General features: G+C 32.8%; 1 protein-coding gene and 1 pseudogene across 1 annotated transcript in view; both read left to right on the top strand.

Annotated features, from left to right (window-relative positions):
- CNTN5 (contactin 5) overlaps positions 1 to 13172 on the top strand; it is a 1114755-nt gene extending 1101583 nt beyond the window's left edge. The window contains exons 22-25 of the mRNA XM_039881982.1: positions 1733 to 1919; positions 2350 to 2462; positions 8136 to 8304; positions 12192 to 13172. Of these exons, the coding sequence (XP_039737916.1) occupies positions 1733 to 1919; positions 2350 to 2462; positions 8136 to 8304; positions 12192 to 12295 (573 nt within the window). The 3' untranslated portion in view covers positions 12296 to 13172. The remainder of the gene's footprint in view (positions 1 to 1732; positions 1920 to 2349; positions 2463 to 8135; positions 8305 to 12191) is intronic.
- Positions 13173 to 19795: 6623 nt separating this feature from the next.
- On the top strand, positions 19796 to 20175 carry LOC120618127 (10 kDa heat shock protein, mitochondrial-like; annotated as a pseudogene).
- Positions 20176 to 21013: the final 838 nt, after the last annotated feature.

Genomic DNA, 21013 nt, shown 5'->3' with positions numbered 1-21013 from the left:
TAATGACTCCATTACTCTAACTGCCAATGGAAAAGCAGAATTTGTGGAAGTTCAACCTCCATCTCACTTCTATATTCAAATATCAGGCATATGTATCTGACTGGCTGAGCCTAAAACATATTTGAAGCCCTAACTGCAAGGGAGTCTTGGAAATATGTTTTTTGTCTCTCCATCTTCTTTAGTACAGGAAGACACACTAGAATAAAGGTAAAATAGATGTTGAACACTAATGTACTATATCTCTTTGGTTATTCACCATCTATACACACGCTATTCCACAACTCCCAAAAGCAATAATTAGCAATAATGATGTTCCATACTGGCATAATGCAGATGTCTCCTATACAAATAAAAATGTACTTTCCATCTCCTAAAAGATAGAGCCAAAGAAAATCCCACCAGTCAATCTGTCCATCTCAGGGGTGAAGGTTTATTCCTACTCTAATGAACTACATTAGAAAGTTACCTACCCACAACACACTCTGTATAAAATATCAGAAGAAAGGAAGGGGCCCAAGTTATTCAATAGTTACATAAAAAACAGTACAAAGAAGAAAATTACAGTCTTCATTTCATAAAACTGTACTTACAATTTATAATTTCTTTCCTTCTCATTTCTTACTCCCTTTGCCTTTGGCCAGCATCTAAGCTGGTAAAGGCCTGTAATATAGTGTGATGATTCAAATGGGAATTTTGGGGTTTGTTTTATTGTTTTTTCTTGAAAGATGAGAGCTTATAATTATTTCCTATGGCCACAACAGGAAATGGCAGTCCTAGGCACTTTTCAGAATATCTCAAGTTTCAAACAAACTCTTCACTGCCCACATTGTGTAGCAGCAACCTGGAAAATGTGGTGTTTGGCTTTCTAGCCTGTACAGTAGATAAAGCACTTGAAGGGGGATGAAATGGGTACAGCGAGCCACTTCTTTCACAACAGTAATTAATTAGGAGGAAAGGAACTATTCTTCCATTTCCTTCGCAACAGTAAATAGGTAAGGGCGAAAAAACTGTTCTTCTATGCACTTATGCATGGTTAAAGTTTAATGTCTGAGAAAGTTAAGTTTTAAGTAAGCAGAGACAATCACTAAAGCTCACAAAGGGATCAAGTTTGGTATGAGACCAGCTTCATGAGCTCATAAGCAGGAAAGATCATCTCAATGTACCAACTGTGCTTTGACAAATAGCTCTTCCTTTCTGCCTCCCTCTCATAATCTAGCTACATGATTTCTCAACATTTAGACCCCTCCAAGTGATCATGAGCGTTCTGTTACCTCTTTTCTATTAAACCCATACAGCTTGTGTGACTCACTTTTATGTGGGGCCCTGGAGGAAATATTTGTCATGCATCTTTCTCAAATAATTCAAAGCTCCATGGCTTTGAATGGTAAATGGTTCTGATTACCTATGAGAGAAAAGCACTTCTTCAATTTCTTTGAATTATCCTTCCTTAATGTTCTTCATGCTACCAGGCTACACAAAGGGAGCACCTTTTGTTGCTTTGCTGGCCACTGCTCAGCATGTATGCAAAGTGGGCAATTCACACAGATGCAAATCAGGCAGTGGCTTAAACGGTTTTTGACCTTATTAGTAGGACCTGTTAATTTGGTTAATACAGGAGTAATTTCCTACAAATTGGTGTGAGAATCAAACCAAAAAAAAAAAAAAAGTTCAAATAATCACAAGCACAGGGGAAACTTTAAAATTAATCTGTCATGTGGTACTTTGTTGACAGGTTGGTTATCGGAAAGACATGGAACAAGAAGATGCAGCAGAAACAGTCAAAACTAGAGGGAATGAGTCATCTGTCATCCTGACAGGATTAGAAGGAAATACATTATATCATTTCACAGTGAGGGCTTATAATGGAGCTGGATATGGGCCACCTAGCAGTGAAGTGAGCGCAACCACCAAAAAATCCCGTAAGTGACCTGGGCTCTTTGTTTCAGACTAAAAGGAAACATCTTTAAACATTTCTGAAAGCCATGTGAGGTATATAATAAGAGTTGAAGGAGAGTTTTGATTCATAGTCTTGCTTCATTGCTTAGATCCAAATTCCAAAACTAGCTTGGAAAATTCTGCATTCACAGTAGATAAAGGCTATCTTCCTGTGATACAAGGCTAAGCAATTTTTACACAAAAGGGAGATAAAAGGATTCAGGTTCAAAAGCTCAACAGAGTAGCTATTAAAATGACACTCCTGAAGTAAAACCCTCCTTATCTGACTCTAGCTGGAAGGAAGCCTGTGACGCCAGCCAACTATTAAACACATGAAAAGACTGAAATACAAGGACTTAAGTGAGAAAATGTATTTAAGACTCCTTGTCAGTTCTTTCACTTTTTATTTTGCAGCCCCAAGTCAAGCACCTAGCAACCTCAGGTGGGAGCAGCAAGGCTCTCAGCTTTCTCTGGGCTGGGAACCTGTCAAACCATTAGCCAACGAATCTGAAGTCATGGGCTACAAGGTCAGTGTTTCTTCACTCTCTTGGATAGACACTCATCTCAAAAGTTGATGTTGTGAGGATGTACAATTACTAAGTCATAAAAAGACCCATTGACATACCAATTTTTTTTTTTTCTGTATCTTAGAAAGAGCCTTCCTGCAGTAGGGAAGCCAATGCAAAATCAGTTTCAATTGCACAAGATATAAGAAGGGAATAGGTAGGAAAAGCAACAACAATTTGAGTAGAGGGCCCCATGAAGCACAGTGTCAGAACCAGCAGAATGTAGGCAGTTTCCTGGCATTTTCTCTCCACAGAATCTGCTGGCAGACGGCAAAGACTGGATGAGTTAGTCGGAGTAGAAGGACTTTCTATTAGCAAAGACACAAGAAGAAATAAAAATGCTAGGGCTAGCACATTGGAATGGAAGGAGATCATGGAGAGAGACAGAAAGCTCCAAAATAGATACAACAGTTCACAAATGGTCATCCTGCTATGCGTCAGCAGGAAATCTGGAAATATGAAAACTTTTAGCCAGTTCTTGAAAAACAGCTTTATCTCTGATTTTAAAATATATGTGGCCTACGTATTGAATTGGCTGAATTTCAAATTCTTGTTCCATAACATCAGATTCTATTTATTGTCTTAAATTTTATACAAAATCATTAGTTGAGTATTATTTATAGCAGAATTTTAAAATATTTCAACGATAATGTTTAGACTGAAAAGCATCATTTAGGTGGCTTTTCAACTACCAGAGATGGTAACACACACTTTGGATATAAAATGTTAAAACTTTGGAAGCTAAAAACTGAAGAAGTTAGAAATGGAATATATTTTTTAAGGTAAGTAATTTCCATTAAGAATATTTTAAGACAAGAAATGTAGCATTTCTTACAGACTATAATTGGTATGGAGCACAGACACTCTTGCATTCAAATACGCACTCAAATCTGTTATAATCCTCAGGGGTATTGAATTTGATCTTTTGAGGGAGGGCAGGTGGGCCATTTTCTGAACCCTTTTCTTCATCCTCTTCTTTCCATACCCTTCCCCTTGTCCTCACAACTTGTCCTCTAAGGCAAATATACCCTTCAATGATTAGGGGCAGCAGTGTGACCAGTACAAGTGGTAGGTCATCCAAGAACCAATCTAATATCATTAGAACTTTGGCAAGTGATCTCCCAAACTGGAGTGGCAAATAGAATACAAGGAAGAGCTAGATGAAAGCATATGGCTACCTGGAAAACCATTTGTCTTTAAGCACCTCTCAGGTGAGAAGAGAAATACCATATGACCTGGAGACTACATGAGGTTGAACATAGGTGTCACAGGTGAAGTGACCCTACTCTTTGTTCATAATTGCCTCTTTTGTCTCTATAATTGCTCTTCCTCTTTATATATGTGACTGTCTCCCCACTTAGGTGATATGTGACTGAAAGCAAGGACTCTTTTGCACTCATCTTTTTACCTTCAATACTTCTAGAAAGGATGAAAAAATTAATTCATTTTGACCCAGCTAGAGGTATCTATCAATATAGACAGATATTTTTGTTTGTTTATTCAACTTAGCTATAAGTTAGGGCCTTTCAGACTACTGAGATACATGTACACTTGGATTGATATTGTATTCTATACCTTGTGGAATTTTGAAGCCCACCCCTATATTTCTCTAGTTTCTCAGGGAGTTTAAAGTCTATGGTCATTCTAGTCTCATTGATCCTTGTAAATTGAAAAATTAAAAACACTCACATATAATGGCTTATACTAACCTCTCTATGTTTGATCATGCTTGAAATTTTTTATAATAAAATAATTTTTAAAAATTAAGAGAAGTAGCTTACATAATATCAAATATATGTCAGACTGTATAAAAATTTTAGTGGGGGTGGTAGAGTGAAAGTCACACGATATAGGTAAACATCTGAAAATTACCCAGAAGGAAGTCCTGTTCTTTTTTTTAATTTTTATTAACTGTTATCACCATGCTGCACATTATTTCCCCAGGACTTATTCAAGATTCTGTTCTTTTTTTTTAAGTATAGTTGCTATATAATATTATGTTAGTTTGAAGTATACAATATGATTCAACATTTATATACCTTGCAATATGATCACCACAATAAGTCTAGTAATCACCTGTCACCACGCAAACTTATTACAATATTATTGACTATATGCACTCTCACATTTTCCACCCACCCCCTCAACCACCTTCCCCTCTGACAACTTGTTTTATTATTGATGGTTTTCTTTTTTTAGATTCCACATATAAGTGAAACCATACAGTATTGGTCTTTCTCCATCTGACTTATTTCACCTAGCGTAATTAGATACAGCCATTATGGAAAATAGGGGCAGCAGTGTGACCAGTACAAGTAATAATTTGGTACAGCCATTATGGAAAATAGTATGGAGAGTCCTCAAAAAACTAAAAATAGATATATCATATGTCCTAGCAATTCCACCTTGGGGTATTTATTCGAAGAAAATGAAACACTTTAATTTGAAAAGATATGTTATCCCTACGTTCATTGAAGGAAAGTTTACAATAGCCAAGATGTGGGTGCAACCTAAGTATTCATTGGTAGATGAATGGATAAACAAGATCCTATTCTTAAAAGTAGTTTTAGCCACCCTACAGCCAGTGGCTTCTCACTGGTACCTGTGCCTTTCAGCTTCTTTTTATCTAGATTTTATTCATCTTGTTGACTCTTCCTCACCCACCCATTGCCACTGGGGATTCAGGTTATTCACCCTCCATTATGAAGAGCAATTGTCCTCATTGACTATTCGCAAAATGCTCAGCTGGTGAATAGGCCTTCCCTTTAATAGGATCCATTCTTTTCAGGGGCACTTGTAAGTAGAACCAGCAAAAATGTATTCTGTTATATTTTTAAGTACACTCACCCCATTATTTTGTTACCATCAGACATACAGACTAGCCATTTCCAAATCATTCCTTTGAGAATAGCAGTTCTGCATTATTTTTTTGTTTAGGAAAATCTCTTTGGATAATCCACTACTCTCAGTTTTTCAAATAAATTTGAGAATGGTCTTGACAATACATAGACTATTCTCTTTATGCCTAAAGATAGCTGTCATCGTACCTGCCAGTCTATAAATGTTCCAATTCTCAAAGTACTCCCCGACCTCCTTACTGTCAATTACTATTTTTGACATGTCTTGATAACTCCTTAAACTTCTCATATTTCTCATTCTCATTCATCTTTTCTAAATCAGGATTTTAAAATGAGCCACGATTCTCTAAAGCACCTAAGACTAACCGTGAATTTAATGTATCTTTTCACTTAATATATCTACCTACCAACTCAGCACTGCATCTCCCTGGGTATTGATAAAAGCCACATTTAATCTCAAACTCCTTTTACTACCATTAACAGATATTTTTCCTGCCTTCGCTTTTTGTTCCTAAATCTCAACTGATCCACAAATTTTTAACTCTGGATTTTATAGCAAAATTAGATATGCATTACTGGCTGCATTTTTCTTTGTTATAAGAATTGCGATTTATTGAACCGTAATAACAATGTCCTCTAAAATAGTCACTCCCCTGCCAGTCCTCACCAATTTACATACTTTCCCATTGCCATAAATTTGCTTTCTAATTACCTCATGTGGATGATCAGAATTCTAATTCATTACACTGCTACAGTCAAAATGAGAAGCATGAATTCTGACACAGTTGTCATTTTTTTAAGCCAAAACAACCTGCTGTGAGCATCCTCTGAGTGTTCCTGATTCCCCAAAACTTGACTAAGTACCCACTCTTTTCTTTGCTTTACCATCAAATATGTTTTCTATTGCAGTACATATTACGCTTCATTGCATTGTTACCTGTCTCCACTATGTGCCACCAGGGCAAAAATGATGTGGTCTTGTTCTCTGATGAATCTCCAGTATATAGCACTATGCCTGGCCCACGTAATATGACCAATCAATATTCAAAGATGCTTTTATTACTTTGCAACTACATTAAGGCTATGATTTCCTTTCCTATAAGGATTTTAGTAAATACAATTACTGCACATATTGTATATTTTCATAGAGAAGTTACTTCTCTCCCAAGACCCTGAAGTAAATTTAAATCCATGAAAGATAAAGGAAGTAAAATGGAGAGAGCACACGTTACTAGAATGTAGGAGGGAGGACCAAGTACAGGCAGGCTTCAATGTATAAAAATAATGCTTTGCTAAAGGGTTTTTTTTTTTTTTTTGTATGTAGGGCAACTCAAGCTCAAAACACATTTTTATAAGAAAAAAATATTATAAAACTTTGTCTAGCTTCCCAAGCCAGTCCATCTTGTATTTTGCAAATGAAATATTAACCACTGACAACAATAATGAAGCAGAAGTAACTTTCTCTTACTAGGTCCTATACTAGGCATTCTACATGCATCCTCTCATTTCATTCTCCTAACAAAACCATGAAATAGTGTTATTATCTCTACTCTACAGTAAAGGCACTTGAGGTTTAAAAAAGTTAGTAACTTGCCCAAATTTGCCCAAACAAGGATGTGTAGGAGATTGTTTTTATTTTGCAGGAGATTGTTTTGAAGCCAGATCTGTATAATTGCAAAGCCATTGCTCTTTCTATTATGCAAAATAATCATATAATACCAACAATTATGAAAAAGCACAAAAACAATGAAACTGAACAAAAATGCATTTAAATGTAACTTAACTGCTACCACTTGACCGGTAGACCGAAATTTTTTTTAAAAAAACAATTTATTGGAGGTAAATGATTAGGAACAATACAATATAATGAAACAGCTCTGAGCTGATCATCAAAATATTAACCTTCTAATGTAATTTCTACCCTAACTAGCCACATGATCTGGTATAAATCACATAACCTTTATGACCTTAATTGTTGATATGTAAATACAGGATAATTAGGATAATTCTGTGTCCTAATTGTTGTTCTGAAACTCTGCCTGAATACATGTTCAATTTCAGTACAATAGACAGATATCCATAAAGGCTTAACTTTGCTACCCAATGTATCCAAATGCCAGTTCACCAAAAGCAAGCAACCACGAAAGTAAAAATAATAAAATTTTAACACCTCAGCCATTTCCTACATTTTTAAGAATTTATTATTGATATATTTATTAAATTTTCTTTTCTACTTCTTTCAAATGATTTAAATATGACAGCTCAACTATTCCTTCAGGATACTATTCATTTCAATAACCAGGAATAAAAGACTCGGTGATCTGCCCCCTCACTACATACTTCTCTAGCTTCATTTCTCAAGTGTCTTCCCATACATCTTCTTTCCATTCCATACCCTAATGCTATGGTTTCTTATTAAAACATACATAAAAAATGTATGTTTTAGTCTTCTTATCTTTAATCTCTTGTTTCTTCCTAGAATTCTTCTCCCCTTCTCCAATGGTGAACTCTACTCACCTTTAAATATTTAGCTCAGCATCACCTCCTCTGAAAAGCCTATCCCTCTCAGACAATTAAACTCTCTACTGTACTTCCATAGCACCTTGAATATACTTCCATTAAGGAATATAACGTGTACATTACATTTGCTTATATATCTGTCTAAGTTATAAGCTCCTTGAACTTAACTCAGAGTGTGACATAAAGTAAATCGTTAATAAATATTTGGAATCCTTAATTAAATGTCAAATGTTTAAATGCCTGTTATTATTCCTAGGTTTTTTATAGGCAAGAGGGCCACAGCAACAATCAAGTTATTGAAACACAGAAACCTCAAGCAGTAGTACCACTCCCTGATGCTGGTGTCTATATTATTGAAGTTCGAGCATATAGTGAAGGAGGGGATGGAATGGCTAGTTCCCAAATCAGGGTACCATCATATTCAGGTGAGTTTTGAGATAATAGGCTTAATTTCATGACCACCAAAACTTTCAAGATGGTTAAAATCTCATCAAAATTAATATGATAGATTGCATGGTTCAGAGATTTTGAAGGGTCTCCTTTTTCACTCTGATTACCATATCATCCTCTGATTAATAAGAACCATGGTAGTCTGCCCACAACTGCAGAATTTCCACAAATCCAGAAAAGAGTCGACAGATTTATTTAAATATTCTTTGTTTTGAAATTCTCTTGCCTATCCTGGTCTCAAGCAGTCCCTTGCAAGCTGTTGGGTTTTGAAATATTGTTTTTAAACTGATATTGCTCTAGTTTGACATATCTCTCTTTTGTCTTAGTTGACTTTGTTGTTAGAAAATGAAGAATGAAAGACAGGACAGTTTAAAAGAATTGCTTTTTAAAATTAAAATTTGATAATTTTTATTGATTTCAAAATAAATTATAAATTTTATTGAGCATATTATTTTGTTTTTTTCTAGCTTTATTGAGATATAATTGACATATAACATTGTGCAAGTTTGAGATGTATAATGTGTTGATTTGATACACTTATATATTGCAAAATGATTACCACTGCAAAGTTAGTTAACACCTCTGTCACATCACATAACTGCCACTTTTGTGTGTGTGTATGTGTGGTAAGAACATTTAAAATCTATTTTCTTAGAAACTTTAAGTATATACTAAAGTATTATTAACTAAAATCACATGCTATATGTTAGATCCCCAGACATTGTTCAAGCATCTTTGTAATTGTTAGCAATATTTATATTAATAATGTCTAGCTTTTACTGAGCCCTTACTATAGGTCAGGCATGGTGATAAATGCCTTACATATATCATTTAATCTTAGTAACAGTATATGAGGTAGGTGGCATTACATATTCACATTTTAAAAATAAAGTTTAAGTAACTTGCCTAAGATCACACTGTTACTAAATAAAATAACCAGGATTCAAACCCAGGGGTGCTTGTTTCCAAAGCCAAAAATCTTCCCCCACTACACCAGCAAGGGAAGAGTTCACAAATTTGGAAGAAAATAATCATTTCATTGAGGTAGTCAAAACAGGAAGCAAAAGATTTAATTAAATATGCAAATGTCTAAATAAGAAAGTATTAGGCAATTTTTATTAAAGCCATGTATAAAATATTTTTAATGAGCATTTACTTAATGGGTAATTATAACTATTATTTATTGAGCAATCATTCCCAAGCAAAATTGCCAACCTCTAAAGAGAAATATCCAATGATATCCTGTAGGATTCTGCAAGTGGCTCTATTATAGTCAACATATTTATCTATTTAAATTTAAGATTAGAAGCATTGCATATTAATTTACTTGATGCCACAAAGTGAACTGGAAGGCAAATACAGAAAATAATAAGATAGGCTGAAACGTTGAGGAAAAGCTATTGCCATGATACTTAATAAGTAAATTCTTGCATAAAAATACAAGATGAGATAAGGATATTTTGACAATTGACAAAATTTGAATAACATCTGTAGATTAGATAATATAGCAACATTAATTTACTATTTTTTAATATTGTACTGTGTTATATAAGAATATGTCTTATTTTTGGAAACGATGCACTAAAGTATTTACGAGTAAAGGTACATGATGTCTGCAATTTATTTTCAAATGGCTCAGGAAAAATGTATATATTTACAGAGAGTAATAAAGCAAGAATGATAAAACATAAACATTCAAGGAATCAAGATGAACTTTGTTCTATTCTTACAACTTTTTGGTACATCTAAAACTATTTCAAAATGAAAAATTAAAGGTGAAAAACAAGATGCAGTAAATCTGACTTTTTCAGAAATTCAAGTGAAAAGACTTAAGAATTTAAATACATTGTGTCCACACAAAAACTTAATACACCTTATGATTCACTTATAAAAGTATAGTTTCAAGAGTAAGAAAGGTAATAATGTCTCTACATTGATTAGTTCACAATTGAACTGTTGGGATGTGAGTGTTAAATCTTCAAGGAACCTTGAAAGACTCAAGATTATTTTGAAAAGTGAAAAAAGATGACAACTCTCCTCTTTGCTTCATAATCTCAAATTTCTAATAACAACAATACAAAGAGCCTTTACTGAGCCCTACTTATGTTCTTAGCATTACTCTAGGTGTTTTTCATATATTGTCTTATTTTATCTTTATATCAACCTCATGAGTTAGGTATTTTATTATTCTCTGGTTCTGCAAGGTTCTTTTCAAACTCCAGCACAATCAGATTCTAAAGTATCACCTAATAAGATCAGCCACAAGTTTAGAAGTATATATAAAGACCTCGATTCTTTCATTTCTATTTTAATTAACTCAAAACTTCCATTCCATGTAAAAAAAAAGAAAAGTCAACTTTCATGTTTTATTTATAACACAGTGCAACTCTTTCCTGAGTTTCAATAAAGTGAAATCTCATAGACAATAATTTGTCTATCTTAGACCATAAAATATGAACAATGATTGATTTCATTCTTTTTTTCCAAAAACTATAAGCCTAAGGAGTTGAATGACTTGTTAAAGTAAAATAGCTAGTTAGTTTTACAGCTGGGACTAAAATTGAGTCCAATGTTGTTATTTCATGTTTCATTTTGTTTTGCTATACCAAAATAATGTGTTTTTGCTTCTTGGATCCTATGTGGAATTTGAGATATAGACCCTATTTAGCTCTCTGAAAGTGAGATGCTTTTGTAAAAGTGTCATGTAAGTTGATTTAACAAGGATGCAGTTATTCTCAAATGGAAAAGATGTCTTCAGTTTTTATTAAGCATGCACATAGCACTCTAACAAGTCTTTGTTATCATGCCTTTCTTATAGTTCACATGTCACCATGCACTTCACAATAACCCCATTTTGTACAAGTCAAAATATATGTAATATTCTTCAATATGTTGATTAATAGATTTTAGTAGTGCCTTAGCTGTAAAAATTTTCAAAGGAAAGATTTGTTATTTTTATGCGTGTGTGGCTTATGGAACAAATGATTCTTCAGCTCTTAAGTAAGCATCTGGAAAATAAATTTGACTCTATTTCTATAATGAAAATCACACTTAATATTTAATCTGGCCAAAGAGGATACCTTGATATAAGAGTGATTCCAAAAATTTAGTGGTAGATTTTATTAATCTATCATTAAAGTTTTAACCAAGGCCAATCATTGTTTTAAGAAAGGCAATACATAAGAGCATCTTATTCCACTAATCTGTAGCTCGGTGACTTTAAGCAAGTTCTGTAACCTTTCTAAGCCCAGTTGCCTCATCTGCAAAAGGGAGATAAATAATAGTACTTACTGCACAGGAATGTTGTGAACCTCTCCTGGTTGTATGTAAGAGTGATAAAAGATGGCTCTCTTTTGTCAACTTTGGCATAAGACTCTAGAATTTAAGCCTATTCAACTGAAATTTTAAATTAATCAAGGACCCTCAAAAATTAAATAATATGTTATTATTAAATTGAAAAATTGGCTGAAGTAATTAAATTATGAATTCTTACTGCCACAAACTTTTACTAATCATTTTTGCTCCATTTCTTCAATTATGCACTGTAGAAATTTTATTTTTCATACCTGGAATGCAGGATGTTTTTTATCAGTGCATCATTGGTGACACACTGGATCTCTTGGTTAGATGTGTTTGTTAGATGTGATATAGCCTTTTTAACACAGTGTTTCATATTTACTTCTGCCCTCCATAAAACTTTGGAGAACCCCAGACAATATCTTGTTTCATAAATACTAGGAACACTCTCATCAGAAATAGGACCAATGTTTCACTTATTTTCTTACACATCTAAAAAAAGCTCTTTGCTAGCTCAAGCAAAACAAAATAATTTGCTCCATTTAATGCTTCTCTTTTTTCACAGGTGGAAAAATCACTAGTGCTCAGTCAACCCTCCACACCCTCTCTACGTCTTCATCATCAGTAACATTGCTCTTGGCATTAATGATTCCTTCAACCTCTTGGTGAAAACTGCAGACTTAATTTGTTTTTCTTGCTTTACCTTGATAATAGCGGTGAATAGTGTAGTATAAGTGAAGACCCAGGACACTGAGATGAGCTTTAAAAACTTGGGACTACACATGGTGCACTTACAGGAGGTTGGGGGGGAATATTATTTATCCATCAGGTTTTTCTTTGGTTTTTGTAAACAGAGAGGACAGTTCTTGGTCCAAAAAAATATGCAGATTGTATGTAATGATTTTTTTTAAAGCAAAGGTAATTTCTGTCAAATGTATTTACTTTTTTAATATGTTGGAATTTGATTTTATATCTTATGACCCTAAGTGTGTGCCATCCATTCATTAAGTAAGTGATTTTTTAGTGTGTCTGTCACAAACACAAATATAAAACCGAGAATGAAAAGTTTGGGTAAGAATCTGAGTCTACTGTTTTTATTTTCCCTTTGGCTGACTATTTCAATTGACAAAATGGTAGACAATATGAAAAAAATACTTCAGTTGTGTGGTTCATTATAGGATAAGTACACAAAAATTTTCTCAAAAAATATTGTATGATTGCATAGTGAAATAGCAAAATTTTTCAATATGCTATTCTGTATGCATCCCTAGAGCAAGTTATTAGGGTAGGGAATAAGCCATTTATATTAGTGCAAGGTAAATAGAAAGTGAGTCCAAATGAATTAAAGTGCTATTGTTTTTCATTAAGTACTATGTTATCTAGCTGCAAATATAGTAAATGTTTATTTTTAATAACAAAAGATAGTTTAAAGTCACAAAAAAATATGATTACTAAAAACCACAGACACTGACTTGCTGCCAAGGGTGCTAACTTGCAAATGAAATGAATAAAGGACATTTCCTCACCTACTGCCAAAATTGATGTTGAAATAGGTCCAAGATTTTCTAATTGCAAATAATTTTGAGGACAATGAAAAATTGTTGTGCAAATAACTATGCATACATATAGGCTGTGGGTTAAAATGGTTCAAGCATAACAAATTTTGATTTTTTAAAACAGTTTCATGTGTCACTTACCACTTACAAAATCTTACCAACTGTTAAAGAGGATCTCAGAATAACTGATTTTTTTTTTTTTTAATTAAGCTATGGAAACATGGCCTCAGTACAAGGTGAGCTCCATTGCTATTTTGAGGAGTCAACCTGAACATAATTGATCCTAAATAGTTGTTGAAAAGTGAGATGAGTGTCCTACTTAATGATATCTTACAGAACTTATAACCAACATGAGAACTTGCCAGAGTTTGCATCACACCCAAGAAGATGCCCAAGGGATAGTTATTGCAAAGTCATATGCTCAAAAACAGCCTGGAGAAACTACAGTTTTACAGATGATATTAATATGAGAACAAAAATATTATTTCTTTTCTCTTTTTTTTGTAAAACTTAAACTCATTAATTCTACTTGCATCTCTAACAGCAAGCAAAATGAAGCAATATTGAGCTCAAACTGCTGGCTCTAGAGGTTAACTACTGTAGAATTAGAGGAGAAATTGGAATTTCTCCGCTGAACATCCTAAAAGATTGGTTTCTGAGCCACAGCACAACTATTTATGTTTATAACTCATTCTCTTTGGGGGGAGTTATGTCCAAGATACTCCTAAAAAAAGAGAAGTAATTAAAAAAACTATTTTAGTTAACAGATTATTATAGTAAATTACTACAGTTGGAGAATGTTGAAGCCAGTGAATAATAATGACCAAGTGGCCTTCCTTGAGTACCTTCTTTGGAATGGGAGAGGCTGGACTTTGCAGATAGAGAGATGCTAACTGTTTAGCAGGCGAACTGTGAGCTTTCCCAAGTACGGTATAGCTTGCAGGAGCAAATTGTACATCTGAAAGAAAAATGCAGCAAGAATATTAAAGAATGGGCAATAATTTTTACTTCATATTTGATGAATCAAACCATTTCCTTTTTTTCTACTAGTTTTATACTAGACTTAGTGAAAGACTTTAAGAATCATATTATTATCAAAACTAATAAAACAAAGCCCTATAAAATACAATGTCAGTATATGGCATATTCAAATTAACCAATTATTTCCAACTACCTGATGGATGGTACATATTTGACAGAATATTTAAATATAGAATGTCCTATGTTGTATCCTTACAGGAATCAAAATATGGGATGTTTTTACTCGACATGCACAGAATATGTATTTTGCCTCATAAACCTATTAAAAAAAAAAACAAGGTTTTAAATGTTTATGTATTCATGTATTGCATCCTTGTTACTTTGTAGAAAACAAAACAGCATTCCTTATCCAGGTACATAATTTTTCAGCTGCAATATCGACTGACCTTTTTCTTGGATGGAATAATAACCACACAGTCTTAAATCATTAAAGAGACTGTATTTTTGTATAACGTCAGTTGAACTTTGAAGAAAAAAGCACTCCCTATAATTAAAAATTCCATGAAAGTGAATGTTTTGCATACACAAATGAAGGTACTGTGGACCCCATGTCAAACCGTTAAATATATTGTATACAGTCTGTATATATGTACTATATATAAGGGTATATACCATGTGGAAGACACAGTCAGATAATAATTCTGTGTACTGTTCTTGTAACATTAGATCTTTTTAATAAATAATTCTCTTTTTATTGACTTTTATCTTCTCTCCTGTCAACTACATGAATGACATTATTTCATGTAAAACACAGTATGCTCATGAGTATGGTAATGTTTTCACACTGAAAATATTATGTTAGGACTCGGCATGTTGTTATCATTTTAGGTTCAACAGTCTCCATAAATGTCCATGGTAGTTTCAACTTGACAATTGGAAGCCACATCAAAGAATAAACCAAAGAAGCAAGTACAAATGGGATAAATTAAGAGTTAGACTCATAATTTATTTTTTCTCAGGAAGGAGACTTTATTAAATGAGTTTTGTAAAGAGTTTGTTAAATGCATACTTCTGCTTCAATTAAGAACAGTATATCCCAATCTTTCTCAGGTACAATTCTCCTAAACAGAGTTATCTACTCTTTTATGTTCCCTTAGCACATGTGTGCATCTCTATTATACAAGCAGTCACAAGATGTTACAATGATTTGTTTATGAGTGTTTCTCCTCCACTACCTAGTCTATGAGATACTCCAAGGGTGACTATATTATCTTTATCTTAGGATTTCTTGCACCAGTGCCCAGCACAATACTTAGCATATATCAAGTGAGCAATTAATTGGATTTAATTTAATATTGGCCTTAAATTTTTCCTTTAGAACAGGCTTCCCAAACCTGGGTCATCTTCCAGATCACCGGGGAACCCAAATCTTGGAGTTCTGATTCAGTAGGTCAGAGACTAGGAAATCTATATTTTAAAAATCTTCTCAAACACAAAGTGATATAACTATTAAAGAGAATTTGGCAATAAGGAGTAAAATTTTGTATGGATTTACCCTTTGACCTAGCAATCCTGTGTCTAGGTATCTGTTTTCAAGAAAGACTAGTAAAAATATGCAGTTATGTGAATATAAAAGGTATTGAACAGTGATTATATGCTCACTTTTATGTTAGAAGTGGTAAAAATGCAGGCACATATTTGCTAATACTCTCTAAAAGAAATATGAAAGAATAAACTAAAAACTAATAAAAAAATTGTTTCCTACTGAGGAGGGAAAGAATGAGATATGGGAACAAATATGCAGGAAAGCTCTTTCTCAATGTACTTATTTCATAGTTTTGACTTCGGAACTACATAAATGTTTTATATTAATTTAAAAATCAAATGTAAAGGAAAAAAATTAACCTCCCCAAAATAAGAATAAATGGAAAATAATGAAACTGTATATCAGCTGGAGAGTCGATAAGCTAAAGTTTTTCTTTATAGAAGAATTATAACCACATAGATAACTATTTCAAATCAGTATATTAAAATTACATCCCTAATGGGACATACATACCAAGAACAAAACACACACACACCAACAAAAAAAATCTTAAACTACATTCACTGGTCTTCTTGTGAGTAGCATAACTGATAGGAATTATTTTTTAATTAGCCAATATATAAATATAAATGTTAAAAGTATTTACAAAGTAAGTTTTCAGGATAAAAGAAATACATAGAGGAATTTTTAAATTAAAACCTGTAATCTTTGATTTAGAAATATCAATATGAATTCATAGTTTAAAATTTTTCTTAAAAATGACTGATTTTTTAGCTTTGTTAACTGCAAAGGTCTAGAAGAACAGTGAACACCCTTAATGGACAAATAATACAAATAATGAATAAATAATGTGCAAATTTTTGCCTCCGAATTCCATTCACCATTAAAAGGAACTTTCTTGAAGAAATGATTGATTTAAGATTTCAGAAAATGCACAAGATGAGTCTGGGTCTTCTTTTTGTGTCTATAAAGACTACCATTTAAGTGGGATAGCTTGAGCTAAAAAAGAACATTGACAGCAATGTATTAAAACACACATAATATTTAAAAACCTATGATTTCATACTAATATACACACAAATCTTTCATTATCTTTGTTGGATGAAAAAGTCATCATTCTGAGAATTATTATAAAAATATAAAGAGAGAAAGAATCAAGTATGTATCCCGACTTTTCTGTAAGGACTGTGTTTTAAGGTAATCAAACAGCTGACGAAAGATAGCTCTGCTTTGTAAAAGAATCACAACTAATACGTGCAAAAGAAGTAATAAAATTAAAAAATAATGTGAGACACTCATCAGGATGATGATTCAGTTTATTTCATAAGTCAATAACATGGGGGGAAAAGGTGGGAGGAGTGGGATTCCTTTTTAAATGAAATTTAAGAAATGTAATAAAATGCAAATACATGTTCAAATTCCGATTCAAATAATTTTTCATAATTAGTGATATTTGTTAAGCAACCAAGAAAAATGGAAGATAGACAAGATAGAGTATGATATACTAATTTTGTTAGGTGTGATAATGTCCTTTTAGATAATATTTTTTAGAAAAATGTGTAACAACATGATCACAGGAATTTAAACCATCACAGAGGAAAGAAAAAGGAAGAAAGTAGGAAGGAAACAAAAGAAAAAAAAATTTAAGGAATAGATGTGCACCTAAAGACACAACATCAAACTAAATGAGGAAAAACTGGTGTAACTGAAAGGAGAGAGGAATCCACTACCATAGTTGGAGACTTTTAACATTCCTCTATCAGAAATGGACATATCCAGCAAAGAGAAAATAAGGATATAGTTGAACTCAACACCATCAATAAACTGGATATAAATGACATTTATAGACTACTTCATCCAACAACAGAGGAATGCACATTCTTCTCCACCTCACATGGAACATTTACCTAGATAGACCGCACTCTAGGCTACAAAATACACCTTAACAAATTTAAAAGAATAGAAATCATACAATATTTGTTCTCAGAATACAATGGAATTAAACTAGAAAAAAAAATAGAAAGGTAACTGGAAAAACTCAAAACACATGGATATTAATAATACACTTCTAAATAACATATGCATCAAAAGAGAAATTGCAGAAGAAATTTAAAAGAAAATTAAAATGGAAATGCAATCTGTTAAAATTTGAAAGATGCAAAAGCAGTGCTTAGAAATTTATAGCATTGAATGCATATATTAGAAAAGAAAAAAGACTTGAAATCAATAATCTAAGTTTCCACCTTAGGACACTAGAAAAAAAGAAAAGTAAATACAAAATAAGAAGAAAAACAATACAAATTAGAGCATAAATCAATAAAATTGAAAACAAAATCAATAGAGAAAATCAGCAAAATCAAAAGCTGGTTCTTTGTAAAGATCAATAAAACCAATAAGCTTCTAGTCAAGATAACCAGGGAGAAAAGAAGATTCAATTATTAATATCAGAAATGAAACATGGGAAATCATTTAAGATTCTATGAACATTAAAAGATAATGAAGGAATACTATGAATAACTGCCCACAAATTTAATAACCTAGATAAAATAGACCAATTCCTTGAAAACAACAATTTTCCAAAACACACACAAGAAGAAATAAGACAATTCGAATAGGTCTGTATCTATTAAAGATATTGAATCAATAACTAATAATCTTCCAAAGCAGAAAGCACCAGGCCCAGATGGGTTCACTGGTAAATTGTACCAAACATTTAAGGATGAAATTTTACCAATTCTCTACAATCTTTTTCAGAGGATAAAAACCAAGAAAATACTTCCTAATTCATTCTAGGAGGCCAGCATTACTCTAATGCAAAAAAAAAAAAGACATTACAAAAAAGTAAACTAAATAGAATTCGATAATGTATAAAAAGAATTATACACCATGACTAAGTGGGATTTATCCCAGGTATGCAAGACTGGTTCAATGTTCAAAAAGCAATTACTGTAATTTATGACATCAACAGGCTAAGAAAGAAAAATGACAAGATCATATTAATAGAAGCAGAAATAGCGTTTGACAAAATCCAACACTATTCATTATAAAACTCTCAATAAACTGCAATTAAAGAGTAGCTTTCTCAACTCGATATAGAATATCAACAAAAAATCTACAGTTAACATCATACTTAGTGGTGATAAACTGGAAGCTTCCCCCTAAGATTGGGAACAAGGCAACTACGTCTTCTCTCACTACTACTTTTCACCATTATACTCGAAGTCCTAGCTAATACGATAAGATAAGAAAAGAAAATAAAGGTATACATATTGGGAAGGAAGAAATAAAATTGTCTTTGTTCACATAGGACATGATCATCTGTGTAGAAAATTTTAAATAATCAACAAAAAAAACCCTCATGGAACTAATAAGCAATTATAGCAAGACTGTAGGATATAAGGTCAATATACAAAATCAATTGTTTTCCTACATATCAGCAATAAACAAGAGGAATTTACAATTAAAAAGATAATACTATTTATATTAGCACCCCATAAAATGAAATGTGTACACAATCTATATGAGGAAAACTGCAAAACTCTCATGAACAAAATCAAAGAACTAAATAAATGGCGACCTATTTCATGTTCATGGACAAGAAGACTCAGTATTGTCAAGATGTCCACTCATCCTAAATTGATCTATAGATTTAATTCAATCTCAATCAAAATTCGAGCAAATTATTTTATAGATATTAACAAACAGATTCTAAAGTTTAAATAGGCAAAAGAAAGACCCAATATGGCCAATACAATATTGAAAGAAAAGAACAAAGTTGGAGCGATGACACTACCTGACCTCAAGACTTATTATAAAGCTACAATAATCAAGACAATATGGTATTGAGTTAAGAGTAGACACATAGATCAATGAAGCAGAATAGAAAGCCCAAAGAATGAATTCACATAAATATAGTCAGCTGATCTTTTGACAAAGAAAAAAAAATATAATGGAGCAAAGATAGTCTTTTCAAGAAATGCTGCTAGAACAGCTGGACACCCACTAGTAAATCTATTTATAATTGCTCTAAATATAAATGGATTAGAATCTCCAATCAAAAAGCATGAAGTGGCTTTTCCAAAATTCATGTGTCCAGAGTGCTGGACTGCAGGTCTCTCCTTGGGGTTGTGGCGCAAGAGCAGAGTACGAACTGCAGCAGCCAGAGCCACGGCAGGGCAGGCATTTAGAAAAGTTCTTACTCTCTTTGATCAAGTATTAGTTGAAAGGAGTGCTGCAAAAGCTGTAACCAAAGGAGGCATTATGCTTCCAGAAAAATATCAAGGAAAAGTACTGCAAGCAACAGTAATAGCTATTGGATTGGGCTCTAAAGGAAAGAGATGCAACCAGTTAGTGTGAAAGTTGGAGATAAAGTTCTTCCAGAATACGGAGGCACCAAAGTAGTTCTAGATGACAAGGATTATTTCCTATTTAGAGATAGTAACATTCTTGGAAAGTACGTAGACTGAAATAAATCACTGTTGAAATGGCATCACATGAAGCTGCCTATTCCATTGAAGTTCTGAAATTCATCATGTAAATAATTTCTATGTCTCTCTTTTGTAATAACAACAAAAAAAATGGTATCCAAACTAATGACACCTAGTGTCTCTTAAAATTTAGTTTCACTGTACTGATATAAACATTGCCACATAAAAATATATAAATAAATTATTTTTTAAAAAAGCATGAAGTACCTGGATAGATAAAATAACAGAACCTGATTATATGCTTCCTCCAAGAAATGCACTTAAGCTTTAAAATTGAAAGGATGGACAAAGATAATCTAAGCAAGTGGAAACCAAAGGAAGCAGGGTTAGCTATATTATATCAAGTATCTTTTCCAACCACAGTGGTATGAAACTAGAATCAACAACAGGAAGAAAGCTGAAAAATTCACAAATGTGTGGAAATTAACATACTTCATACAACCAATGTGTCAAAGGATAAATCAAAAGGGAAAATTTTAAAAACACCTTGAAACAAACAAAAATGGAAATACAACATACCAAACCTATGGGATGCTACAAAGCATTTTGAAGAAAGAAATTTATAGCAATAAATGCCTACATTAATAAAAAAGAAATATTCAAATAAACCTAATTTTACATCTCAAGGAACTGAAAAAGAACAAAATGGGCTCAAAGTTAGCAGAAATAAGGAAATAACTAAGATTGGAGTTGCAATAAATGAGATAGCAACCAAAAAAAAGAGAGAGAGAGAGATTAATGACACTAAGAGCTGTTTTTTTAATAAAAAGATAAATAAAATTGGCAGATAGGTGAATTAACTAAAAAAAAGAGAGAA

The sequence above is a fragment of the Pteropus medius genome, unplaced genomic scaffold (assembly GCF_902729225.1).
Source record: "Pteropus medius unplaced genomic scaffold, Ma_sr-lr_union100, whole genome shotgun sequence".
Lineage (NCBI taxonomy): Eukaryota > Metazoa > Chordata > Mammalia > Chiroptera > Pteropodidae > Pteropus > Pteropus medius.
This window is presented reverse-complemented; position numbering and strand designations above follow the sequence as displayed.